General features: G+C 44.3%; 2 protein-coding genes across 5 annotated transcripts in view; one reads left to right on the top strand and one right to left on the bottom strand.

Annotated features, from left to right (window-relative positions):
• Positions 1–7350, top strand: part of LOC6588637 (protein roadkill) — a 71438-nt gene extending 64088 nt beyond the window's left edge. For 3 of the 4 annotated variants that reach the window (XM_026995403.1, XM_026995402.1, XM_026995401.1), the window contains 7 exons: positions 5340–5490; positions 5859–5980; positions 6054–6215; positions 6296–6591; positions 6675–6853; positions 6925–7067; positions 7144–7350. In XM_026995403.1, the coding sequence (XP_026851204.1) occupies positions 5413–5490; positions 5859–5980; positions 6054–6215; positions 6296–6591; positions 6675–6853; positions 6925–7067; positions 7144–7288 (1125 nt within the window). In that variant the 5' untranslated portion in view covers positions 5340–5412 and the 3' untranslated portion in view covers positions 7289–7350. Of the gene's footprint in view, positions 1–4660; positions 4849–5339; positions 5491–5858; positions 5981–6053; positions 6216–6295; positions 6592–6674; positions 6854–6924; positions 7068–7143 lie in introns of those variants that run through there. The other variant, XM_002013566.2, reaches the window with a different exon arrangement.
• A 216-nt stretch (positions 7351–7566) lies between these two features.
• Positions 7567–11890, bottom strand: LOC6588526 (origin recognition complex subunit 2). Its single transcript, XM_002013565.2, has 3 exons — positions 11281–11890; positions 10378–11226; positions 7567–10312 (listed from the first exon to the last, which is right to left on the bottom strand). Exons 1-3 carry the CDS (start codon positions 11885–11887, stop codon positions 9876–9878), a joined length of 1893 nt encoding a protein of 630 aa, XP_002013601.1. The 5' UTR covers positions 11888–11890; the 3' UTR covers positions 7567–9875.
• Between the last annotated feature and the right edge of the window lie 168 nt (positions 11891–12058).

Raw genomic sequence — 12058 nt, 5'->3', positions numbered from 1 at the left:
TTGACTCGCTTTACGATTACATAAAAGTGTTGCTCTCGTTTCGAACTGCGGCTGCGGCTTCGGCTTCGCACTCGGCTTCGTGTTTGCTTACGATCGGGTGAAAACGTTCGCTGCCCACCTACGCGCCTGCGCACAGTCCGGGCCATACAAATAAGCCCAGGGCAGCGCAGCGCAGCGGCGTTGGCGCCGACGTCGTGATGTTGCTCATTTTTTATGCTGCCTGTAATTTTTACGTAATCGAAATATGTTTTCCCCTCATTATTATTTGCGGTTAAAAAATGGTCAACTTTCATTTATGCTGCAATGCCCCCCGAACCGAACCGAACCAAAAAAAGTGTCAAACAAATGTTGCAAGCCACGCCCACGGCCTACTTTCGAGCAAACACAAAGTGTGACAAAGGCCTCGTCTTCAGTTGATTAGCATTTCAAATCCACAAAAAAAAAACCAACAGAAAAAACTAAGCCACGGCAGTTATGTAAAAATTAACAGCATAATCGTATTATGCGTGGAAAATGGGACGCGATGACCATTGTCACATGCTGATGACGAGAGATCTGTTGAAATTAATTGCGATTTATAAGGCCAGAGAGTTGAAGCTTCAAGATGGCATATAAATCTATTGAAAAATGGTCAAAGGAATATTTTCTCTAAAAGCACGACAAATGATAATTGTCCACCCCAGGAAAAGTCCCTTCATTAGAGCTTTCACTTTAACTAGATTTACAACAAAACATGTGTCCATTTAGGGTCATATTCCAGCTCCCTAAGGGAGTCTTGCAAAGTTTTCCCTGCAATCAAGGATCATTTAAGAGGTTAATGTATGGAAACATAATTTCCCAAACTTTCAATTGTTTCCATTAGTGCAAACAATGCAAATACAATCGAATAGGCCCAAACAAGGTAAAAACAGCAAAAACATCGAAACAGAAGGCAAATTTCACTCCACTTACATGATTTCGTACGCTTTATATAACAACAAAAGCAACAAAAGCTCAGCAAAGGGGCAGAGGCGGCAGCGCAGGCGACGACGACGCTGTCGACTTTCACGAAAACTGCAGGCAAAACTGCATATGCGAGAGCGAGACAGTGAAAAAGGAGAGGAGCTTTCTCTCCCTCTGCAAAAACGCAATGCGGATCGTGGATCGTATCGTGGATGGTGGATTGCAGAGGGGGGGCAGGTAGGGAGGGCAAAAGGCAAATGGACGGACGATCGGCTTGAGTGAAAGACCCCAAAACGAAATCCAAAGAAAACGAAGCACAACAAATGGAGAAAAACAAAAGCGATAACAAAAATGTTGAGCGTGGGAGTTTTGAAAATTAATATGCGTCAACTCTTGACGACACTCCAGGGAAGGGGGGAGGGCTGGAGAGAAATTGCATGCGTTGCCTCTTCTCTCTCTTTCTTTTCTTCGGGTGGGTGGGTGTCATCGTGGCTGCTGCTGAAGCGTTTGCTGCTGCATTTGTAGCGGAAGTGATGTTGTCGGTTGTTCGTTGTTTGGGGAGCAAACGAACCGAACGTGTTGGATGGAAGGAGAGTTTCTCTTTTGAAATCATTTTCATTGGCATGAAAGTTCACATTATTTAAATTAAATTGCCAACCGGCGACGCTTCTTCCTCTTGTCGCGGTGTCTCTCCCTCTCTCTCTCTCTGCCCCGCAAGAAAAGGTGGGATTTCTTTGGGTCGAAGCTGTGGGTACCCTTGAAAATATATCATACATATATCCCTCGTCCAGGTAATAATAAGGTACTTAATTGTTACAATCGTCATGGGGCTTCCAACAGACGCCATTGAAAGGGTAGGAAATCCCATTCCCTTTCTTCGCTGAAAACTTTTCATCAAACACATAATGCCCTACTTCTGCTAGGGTATCAAATATGTGTCTTTGCATTTACAATATGTAAAAAGAAAAGCGTTTCCTTTTGCTCGCTCACTCAGCGACAGCAGAAAAGCGTTTTTCACTCCGCTCCATTCATTTGTTGTTGCTTTGGTGGTGTTTGGTGTTTGGGCGGCGAGTGAAAGGAGGCATTTGTTGTTGGTGAAAACTTTTGTGGCAGCCGCCATGCAAGTGAAAACTCATGCGATAATTTGTTGTAAAGAAAAAAAATGAAAAATTTTCACCATTTTTGCTGTTTCGTTTATTATTGCCTTTTGTTGTCGACATTCGTTCGCTGTGATTGTTGTTGTAGTTTTTATCAAATTTCATTTAAATGCTAATGAAAAGTGTCCGGAAGTTGTGGAAAGCGCCAAAGCGAGTCGCTCAAATTATATAACTTTTCCTCTTTTCTTTTTTGGCGGAAAGATTTTGGTGAAAATTGTGAGCCGCACACACTCTTTATCTCTCCCAAACCCCTGCGCTCTCTTTGGAGCAGCTGCTGGCAAATCAATTTATCCTTCTCCTTGTTCCCCCTTCCTTTCTTTATCTCCTTCCTCCTTTCGCTTAAGCCGATTAATGAGATTTATTTAACGCGTGCTGCCCCTCCTCTGCTGCGCCGTTTCTTCATTTGTCATAAATTCCCTCTGCTTTTTCGTTCTTCCTTCATCTTGTGCCCTTTGTGAGAGAGCCAGCCCACACAAAGGCAGCGAAAGAGAGGAAGACGGCGCTGCTCATCTGTCCGCCGAGGATCGCCCAGGGTGATCTCCTCTCCCACTCCCACTCTCGCTGTGCCTTCTTCGTGTCCGTGTCCAAGTGCATTCGTTGCGTCTCAGCTGTCGGATGTTTGAACAGGCGCGTCCTCCCGCATTAGGCTGGTCCCTAACTACAGTACAGGGCAGCACATCTTGTTGATATTGGGAAGGGTCAGCATTTGTGGGTTTGCTTTGGACCATGGCTAATGGCTTTTGGCAGCTAAGCAAGCAAAGCTAATGGCATGACTGGGAGAAATTAAATGGAAAGGAATTTGCATTCAGATGTGTGTGTGTGTTTGCTAAACAAAATTTCATTATACATAATTACATTTTGACTCAAAATCTTCTCAGTCGGAGGTATTGAAGGTATGAAAGTAATAGAATTTGCCACTCATTTGGTATTTTCATTAAGTCTTGAAAAGTCGTTGAAGGTCCACCCCAATGCACAGCGCAGTACCTCGTCATCACGCGGAGAGGGGCAGAACCTTACCTTCCTCCTGCTGCTACTGTCCATTAAGCTTCGGCTTCTGGAGCTTAACCTTCTTATGCCCCCCTCCCCCGCCCCACATATTGTGTCATTTGCCTTGTGGCGCCATATCCAAATGATTTTCAATGCCACAACGAAACAAATTTTTTTCGGCTCTTGGGCCCTTGAGAGAGGCGAGGCAGAGGCTACAAACACAGTGAGAAAGAGAGAGAAGAGGCGGCTTAAGGTAATGGCTGATTGTGTGTGTTGGTGTTTGTGTGCGTGCCTCAATGCCAAATCAATGTCATTAACATTAAAGCACACTCACTAAAAATTGAACAAAGCGGCCTGCGAGTGCTAAACAGTGGAGTTGCGCTGCCTGCGTTGGCTTCTCTGCTGACTGATGACTGCTCTGCTCTGCTCAGTCGCTGCTCTGTCGGCAGTTGGTTTTACGGTTTGTTCACCTTGACGAAATGCGCGTCAAGCGTCAACCTTTTGCTCTGGCTGTATGACAGCTCACACATGCAAACGCACGCAGAGAGGGAGACAGAGGCCCATCCCATTGAAGGTCCTTCCAGCTGGATTTGATGATGGCCATCAAAATCGCCAGCCCAGCAGCCTGCCATCACAAGGTACATATACGCAGGAGGGGGTACATATGTACATGATACCCTTCAAGCGGCTCTCACTGCCCTACCTTCCATTAAATGTACCCTGTGCCAACGCACCTTGAAAAATCTCAACCTTGCGGGAGAGCAGAACACACGCTATTATTGTTGATGCTGGTGGCGCAGCCTTGTACAGATTTTCCGAGTTTTCCTCCGCTTAATTGTACAAAAAGTGCTGCTGCCGCGGCTGCCGCTGCTTCTGCTGCTGCTGCATCTGCGCCTGCTTGCAACTCCGACACAAACGAGACGAATGTGTTTTGTTATAGTGTGGCAGATCTACCTATACCTAAACCTATCTCTCCCTCTCCTGAGCATCACCTTCGCCCTCTGCATCGCTGACCCATTGTTTGTCAATTTTCCACTCTTGGCTACAATTCTGGCTGTTCTGTTGGCCCTTTGTTTGCTGTCATCTGCAGAGCCTCTTCTTTGCCTGTTTTGTGTCCTTAGACACGGATTTCCTTTCGTTTCCTTTAGATGTTCCAGGTCCATCAGTTTTCTTTTGCTGCTCCTGCGCAACGGTTGTGTTTTTCTTCGATTGTGATATTCCTGCCAGCCGCTTTTTCTCTGTTTCCCAGTTCGTCCCCAGTCAAAGCACATCGAACTTTGAAAGCTTCCAAAGCTTCACTCCGACAGCTTCTTACTGTGATCGAACTGCATATACTGCCATCTCGCTTCGTTCTACACGCATTCCATCTGCCTCCCTCACACGCCCACGCTCTCAAGCGCTGACTAATTAACGGAATAACGGTTAACGTTTGAGATTCCTTCGTTCCGCCATTCCACAATTATGATTCCACGCTGCTGCTGCTGCTACTGCACTTTTTGGCGCATTTCGTTTTGTGTTGTCCTCGCGTTTGTGTCGTTTTAATCGTGTTTTTTTAACTGAAAAGATTATTCTTGTTAATTTGTCGTTAACCTCGCTGATTTTGTTCCGTGTTTTGTGTGCGTGTATTTTAAACGGGCGGCAAGCTGGAGAACTCCCTGCTGTTGAAGCTGCTCAATCTACTCGCGAGGCACTCGACTTCTGACTCAAATTTTGTCAAAGTTGAATTCGAGCGCAGTATCATGGATCTAATACAAGAGCCAAGGTGAAACCACACGAAACATATACGATTTTAGTTCGGGAAAAAATCCAAAGAATCAAAGACGTTTTCCTACCCTAAATTCCTTCTTGTCTTTCCCTGTCTTCTTTAATCTCCATTTGATTTCTCTGTTGCCCCTCTTATCTTCTGCTTCTCCGTTTTTTCTACAAGAGCCATGCACCTCTCTATGGCTAAGTTTATTTTATCTTTATATCATCCAAGAAGACTTTCCTAACATTTTAATACATTGAATATCTCTCCAAAGCCTGCTTTTATCCATCTCTCGTACTTTTCCTCTGCTCCTTACTCTCTAAGAAAATATAATGGCATACAGTTTTTATACAACCGAAACAAAATGGTTACTTAACCACAAAAAAAAGTTATCAATCTCTCTATATCTCTTCTTTCTGTTCTACTTTAAATAAAAATATGTATTATGTAGAAAAAAAATGGTATATATCAATCCTAAAATGTGTGTTTTTGATTCGTTTTTACAGATTGCCGGTGAACGAATGTCAGGCAAGCCAAACAGCTAGAGTAACCTCGAACCTGCACGCATCCAGTAGCACGATGGCGGTCAGCCGTGTACCCTCGCCGCCCTTGCCGGAAGTTAATACGCCAGTCGCCGAGAACTGGTGTTATACGCAGGTAAATCCGACTCCCAATCCTCGTCCTCGTCCTCGTCCTCATCCACAAACTCCCTGCCTTCCTGCCGATAATCCCACAGAAGGGATTAAATTTCCCTCCCTATACATATACAAATGTCCGTCTGAGCATTCCTCTGGGTGTGGATTTTTGCATTCCTATGGATTTGCCGATCGAATTTCACAATTTTTCGTGTAAGCTGAATCCATTTTGTTGTGTGCCGGCGGTAAATGCATTTCCTCTTTGGGCTACAGGTGCGCCGTGCGGTGCGGCATTGATGTTGGGGGAGAAATCTGAGATGGTCTCCCAGGAAGGAGATGTAAACTGAAAATTGTACTAACTCTCGCCACATCCTCTTCTCATCTTTCCAGGTTAAAGTGGTTAAATTTAGTTATATGTGGACCATAAATAACTTTAGTTTTTGTCGGGAAGAGATGGGTGAGGTACTCAAATCGTCCACATTCTCAGCCGGTGCTAATGACAAACTGAAATGGTAAGGAAATCACAGCTTACAGAGATCTATAATATCTATAATGTATTTCCTCTCTTCGCTGTTTCGCTTCCAGGTGTTTACGGGTTAATCCAAAGGGCCTCGACGAGGAGAGCAAGGATTACTTATCATTATATTTACTATTAGTTTCGTGTAATAAATCAGAAGTCAGAGCCAAGTTCAAATTTTCCATACTGAACGCGAAGCGTGAGGAGACCAAAGCCATGGAATCCCAAAGGTAAATCCATCAATCTCCATCATTTGAGGATCTCCATTCATCACTAATCAATCAACCACACATCTGGTTTACCTTTGTAGAGCTTACCGTTTTGTGCAGGGCAAAGATTGGGGCTTCAAGAAATTCATACGACGCGACTTCCTGCTGGACGAGGCCAACGGCCTGCTGCCGGAGGACAAGCTAACGATCTTCTGTGAGGTTAGCGTCGTGGCGGACAGTGTTAACATCTCCGGACAATCCAATATTGTGCAGTTCAAAGTGCCCGAGTGCAAGCTCTCCGAGGATCTTGGCAATCTCTTTGACAATGAGAAATTCAGCGATGTGACGCTCTCAGTGGGCGGTCGAGAGTTTCAGGCGCACAAGGCCATACTGGCAGGTAAGCAGAAGAACTTTAAACCCTTAAGCCATCATTTGGGAATCGCTTTAACCCACACGTGTGTTTATTTATGATATTTTCAGCGCGCAGCGATGTCTTTGCGGCCATGTTTGAGCATGAAATGGAGGAGCGTAAGCTGAATCGTGTCGCCATAACCGATGTGGATCATGAGGTTCTTAAAGAAATGCTGCGATTCATATATACGGGCAAGGCGCCCAATTTAGAAAAAATGGCTGATGATCTCCTAGCGGCTGCTGATAAGGTAAGAAAATCCTCAGAATTGCTACTTTTTGAATTGTGTTTAATCTGGAAACTCTTTTTTCCCCATTACAGTATGCACTCGAAAAGCTGAAAGTGATGTGCGAGGAGGCGCTGTGCGTCAATCTCTCTGTTGAAACAGCAGCCGAAACATTAATATTAGCTGATCTCCATAGTGCGGATCAATTGAAAGCACAAACGATAGATTTCATAAATACGTAAGTGCTTTAAGCCATTATTTTTCTGCCTTTGGGTTTCCCTTACTTATCTTTGGGTTTTCCCTCTTTCGTACAGTCATGCCACCGATGTGATGGAAACCTCTGGATGGCAAAATATGATCACAACACATTCACATTTGATAGCAGAGGCATTTCGTGCACTCGCAACACAACAAATCCCACCAATTGGACCACCAAGGAAACGCGTGAAAATGAGCTGAAACCACACTTCAACAACAACAACAACAACAACAACAACAACTATAACTGCAAAAACAACAACAACAGCAAACCCTAAAGCAACACCAACAACAACACCAATAGCAACCTACAAGAATCAAAGCAATATACTATATGAAATTTACGATAAATGCAACAATTTGTTCGATCGATTGGCAGCTAACCTCAAGAGAAAATGCCGCAGAACAGCTACAGAAACAATAATTACACCCACAACAATCAATTATTTGAACAACAGGCAGAAGAATACAATGAAACGGGAAACGGAGTTAGAGTTAGAGTTGAAGAAAGATGGAAATATGATGGAAATGAGGAGCAGGAGCAGGAGCAGGAGCAGGCAGTACCCTAAATTGTTTCGATTTTTGAGTAATTTAATTCATTTTTTAACATAAAACCTTGATTCTAATTGTATTTTTATTTTAATTTTGTTGAATTATGATTATGATCCTATGATTAGAATGTTTACGAGTAATAATTATCCATTAATTCTACGTTTAAGTCCAACAAACAAAAGAAACAAACAACAAAAGTACTAAGTAATATAAAGAAAGAGAGCAGAAACACAAAAAGAAAGTTGAAAATATAATATAATATAATATAAAATAAAGTAAAAGAGTAAAACGAGCGATTAAGAAATCCATCAAAAATGAAATAAACAAACAAACAAAACAAAAACAAAACAAAAAAAAAACGGAAAAGCAAACAGAAAATGCAATGAGAGAAAAACGCAACTATTATTATTATTCTAATTGTAACGAATTATGATTACCGATTACAAAGCGTACACCTTGATTGTGATGTATATTCGATGAGAGAGAGAGATCATGAATATGAATATGAATATGATGAGGATGAGGATGAGTATGACTAATGTGTGGAGTAACGAATAACGAATAACGTGTAATGATGAGTATGTAATTGAGTAATGCATAATGATACGGATATGATAATGAAGTTGATTTATACTATATTGTGTGTGTATATGTAAACTCGGAAACAATTTTCTCCGTTCTCATTCAAGGTTTAATTTCACCTCATATCCAAAACCCCACTCTCCTTCTTTGGCGGAGGAGTGTGTAGTCTGGAGAGACCATTAGAACCCAGTATGAATCCACTAAATGGAGCTCTACTTCCTACCATCGTTAAAGCGTTTACCGTGTGAAAAGGTCCATCAGAAGAGCTCCTCTTCTCCTCATTGCAAAACGAAATATCATACCCCCAATGCTACCACCGCTACCACACCCTTTTACACCCACCAACATCCTCCTTTCGGATCCCTAGAAGGAAACCAGAACCTTGTTCAGACCTTCTTTGCTTGTTTTTCTCTTTTTCTGTCTTACACGTTTGTTTTCATAATTTAAACGGAACAACTTTTATCTTTTCGTTTAAGCGCAAATGTAATTAATTTGTTGTACAAAACTCTTAAAAACAAAACAAAAAACTAAAACTATCATAAAATAAAAGCAAACCGTAGCAATTTGTGTATAGTAAGCAGATAAAAACCACAAACAAAAAACAATAACGCATCAATTCATTCATTCATTTTGTGGCATTCCAAGCGAATGTGAGGTGGGACTGAGGTGGAGGACGGACGGATGGCTACAGCAGATCCTCCCATTAGTAGCTCCTTACCATAGAAACTGCAACTGCAAGCAAGATCGAACGAATAAAGTGACAGACAGTAAAGTAAACGTGATAACAGCTTATCTAAACTAAAGTAAACTTTAAAGTAATTGAGACAATTTTTTATGCTAAAATGCAAATCGTAAGAACACATAAGTACTCCTAGGATCCTGGGATCCTGGGATCGTGGGAGTGTGTCAAATTCAGGTATTCAGGAATCAACATTGTAGAGAAAAGAACAAGAACAACAACAACAACAACAAACAATAATGATAGTGAAAAATGCAAATACAAATGCTTTCCATTCAATATCGTACTTCCGATTGCATTAGCCGAAAATGTATATAGAAAAACTCCTCTTGCCTTAGTCGTCGCATCAATTCCATTTTGTTTCGACTGCACAAGAATGCTTTAAATCCGTGTATGTGCCGTGTGAGTGTATAATATTAGCCAAGGAATAGGGATTCCGGGAAGAGCATCTATATGTTTGCTATACGACTATTTGTTTCACCTTTCCCTCTCTGTTTGAGTGTTGAATCACGATTGAGAGTGGGCTTTACCAACCATGCCAATCCATTATTTGCTCTGCAGGAAATTGAATGGGGAGCGGAAACAGCGGGTAGATCGGTTTGGAAATACAAAATCAAAACTTATGATCTAAAATATATACATACATCGTATACATGTATCTAGCAAAGCAAGAAACGGACACCAACAAAATCAGATACAACTTTTATGCATGCGCGTCAATCTAAATGTGTAGCAAAGCCGAGTGAGAGGAACTCATCGTAAATCTAATTGAAATCTACCATAAATTAAAGTAACTTCGAATGGGCAATACAAGTGAAAGCAACACACGACATTTTTAAAAAGCAAAATTGTAATTGTATTTAACAATATTAGATAATAAATTAATATGTTCTAAAATGATGCGACGGCCTATTCCTATTTCTTCTCCTGTTCCTCCAGGAACTGTTGCAGGAGGTCCCCATCAATGGGAATGTTTAGCTGCTCCGAGCCATCGACACTGCGCTTCGACTTGACCAGCTTGTGGTCCAGGAACTCCGTGAGCTGGGCGCGCAATGCCAGATCCGAGCTAACCAAAAAGGACTCGCGGCAGTTTGAGTAAAGATCCTTGAAGGGCATACCCTGGTACTGGGCATTGCCCTTGTTCTTCAGCTGGTACTTGACAATCAGCATGTAAATGCCGCGCGAGTTGGTCGTCAGCGAACAGAAGACACTGCGCATCGAGGACAGAGCCAGCTCGCCAGAGTTCTGCACCAGCAGGGAGTTCTCGAAGGCCGTCTCGTCCGTGTAGGGCAACATGGTGGTGCAGTCCCACCAGGAGAAATTAAAGTTGCTCAGCTTGCCCTGGTCCCACACTGCAGGCGGAAAGTAGAACATTAGAAAACGGACCTTAGGGAGCAAGGAGTGCGTGAGTACTTACGCAGTGGTGTGTTGATGTGGTCGATGGAAGCCAGCAGATGGATGTTGGGCACACGCGCCAGCCGCGACAGTATGGCCTGAGCCTTCACATTCCGTAACATCGCACCGTCCAGGTTGTGCACGATCAGAAAGAGATGCGTCTCCGGTATCAGGGCGAACTCCTCCTCGATCATGTCCACAGCTTCGTGCGGATTTGTCGGGCTGATGCCGGCGTCCAGTATTTCACTGGTGATGCTGTCCAACATGTCCTTGATCGTGAGACTGGGAAAGAAGCCATTTACCACCAGAACCGTCTGGCGGGCAAGGACCTCGTGGTGGAAGGACTGCAGCAGCTGCCGCTTGGAGCCGAGCCCGTAAAGCAGGATGTTGAATCCCTCGTTTAGAATGCACATCCATTTGGGAAAGTACGAGCGATACTCCTCCATGATGGCATTGATGGCAGTCTCGTGCTCCGCAGACACTTTCATTTCGGAGAGCAGGCTGAACAGACGATCGGCGGCCAGCCGGGGATTCTTCAGTCGATCCAGGGTGTGGTCCGAGGTGAGAATCTTGCTGCTGGCATGCGAATGGAAGTAGCCTTCGCTCTCTGGCACAAACTCATTCGACTTTTTGGCCCGCGCCGACTGGCGGAGACGAGCCGCTGAAGGAGTCTTGGGCAGGACGGGCACGACGATCGCGCGGCGCGTCTTGCAGGGTGTCTTGGGCTCATCGTCGGCGGCATCGTTGTCCGAGGAGTTCTCATCACTGCTGCTGCTACTGCTGCTAGACGAAGACTCCTCGCCGCTGGGCCGAAAGTCGCTCTCGTCTCCAGAGAAATCCTCATCGGAGTCGGCCACAATCTTGGCAATCTCTGAAAGGGAATCGCTTTTAGTGAGACATCATGAAATATTAGCCGAGTACTCACGATTCTTGACACGGCTGCGCACATGGGACGGCGTCTTTGGCTGCTCTGTGGGCTTCTTTCGCTTGGTATCGGGCGTCTTGACGCCCAAGCGAGGCGTCTTTGGCGTCTTGGGTGTACGCGGCATGGCATTGAGAGCTGCCAAAGCCATGGCATCTCGCTTTTTGGGCGTGTTGAACCCGAATAGACTGGTGCCGGCCACATTGTGCTCTGACTGGATTAGGTTCAGGTCTGGCCTGATGGGCCTGGCCACGAGTTCCGCCTCGCCGTCGCCAACCTCCTCCAGCTCTTCCCCGTTGCTCTCCTCATCGGTGCACTCCACATAGTTGACCACAATGTGCTCGCGCTCTTTGTCCTGGTGCTGGTCCTTGCTCTTCTGCTGATACGCCTGATACTTTTTGGTAGGACTGGGCTTGCGTGCGGAGCGTCGAGTGACTGGATGGGACTGCTCCTCTTCGGATCCGCCTGCATCATCCTGTACCACCAACGCCGTGTCCAGGTCGGCGGCAAAGTCATCCTCCGAGTTGGTTAGATTCTCAATGGATTTCTGTTTTCTCGGTTTCTTTTGCTTCTTGGGTGTTCTGTAATCACCATGATTTTTGGCGCTCATTGTTAAATTATTACCAACTACAACAATTTGAAAACGAAATAGTTAAATTTTTGTTGATCAAAACAAAAACAGCACAGAAGAAGCGGGAAACCATCGATGACACTATCGATAGTATCGAAACATTGGTGCGCCCGTGACAATTGCATCCCTGTGTAGTTGTCATGTGAAAAT

Source organism: Drosophila persimilis, unplaced genomic scaffold, assembly GCF_003286085.1.
Source record: "Drosophila persimilis strain 14011-0111.01,24,50 unplaced genomic scaffold, DperRS2 tig00000000-arrow-pilon, whole genome shotgun sequence".
Classification (NCBI taxonomy): Eukaryota; Metazoa; Arthropoda; class Insecta; order Diptera; family Drosophilidae; genus Drosophila; species Drosophila persimilis.
The sequence above is the reverse complement of the archived record's forward strand: the minus strand, read 5'-3'. Positions and strand labels throughout refer to the sequence as shown.

Excerpts from the sequence above, each read along its gene's own strand:
- LOC6588526 (XM_002013565.2), bottom strand. The coding sequence starts at position 11,887 with ATGAGCGCCAAAAATCATGGTGATTACAGAACACCCAAGAAGCAAAAG. Across the intron at positions 11,227-11,280 it reads GCGCAGCCGTGTCAAGAATC|AGATTGCCAAGATTGTGGCC; the intron begins GTGAGTACTCGG and ends ATTCCCTTTCAG. Across the intron at positions 10,313-10,377 it reads CCACATCAACACACCACTGC|TGTGGGACCAGGGCAAGCTG; the intron begins GTAAGTACTCAC and ends TTCCGCCTGCAG.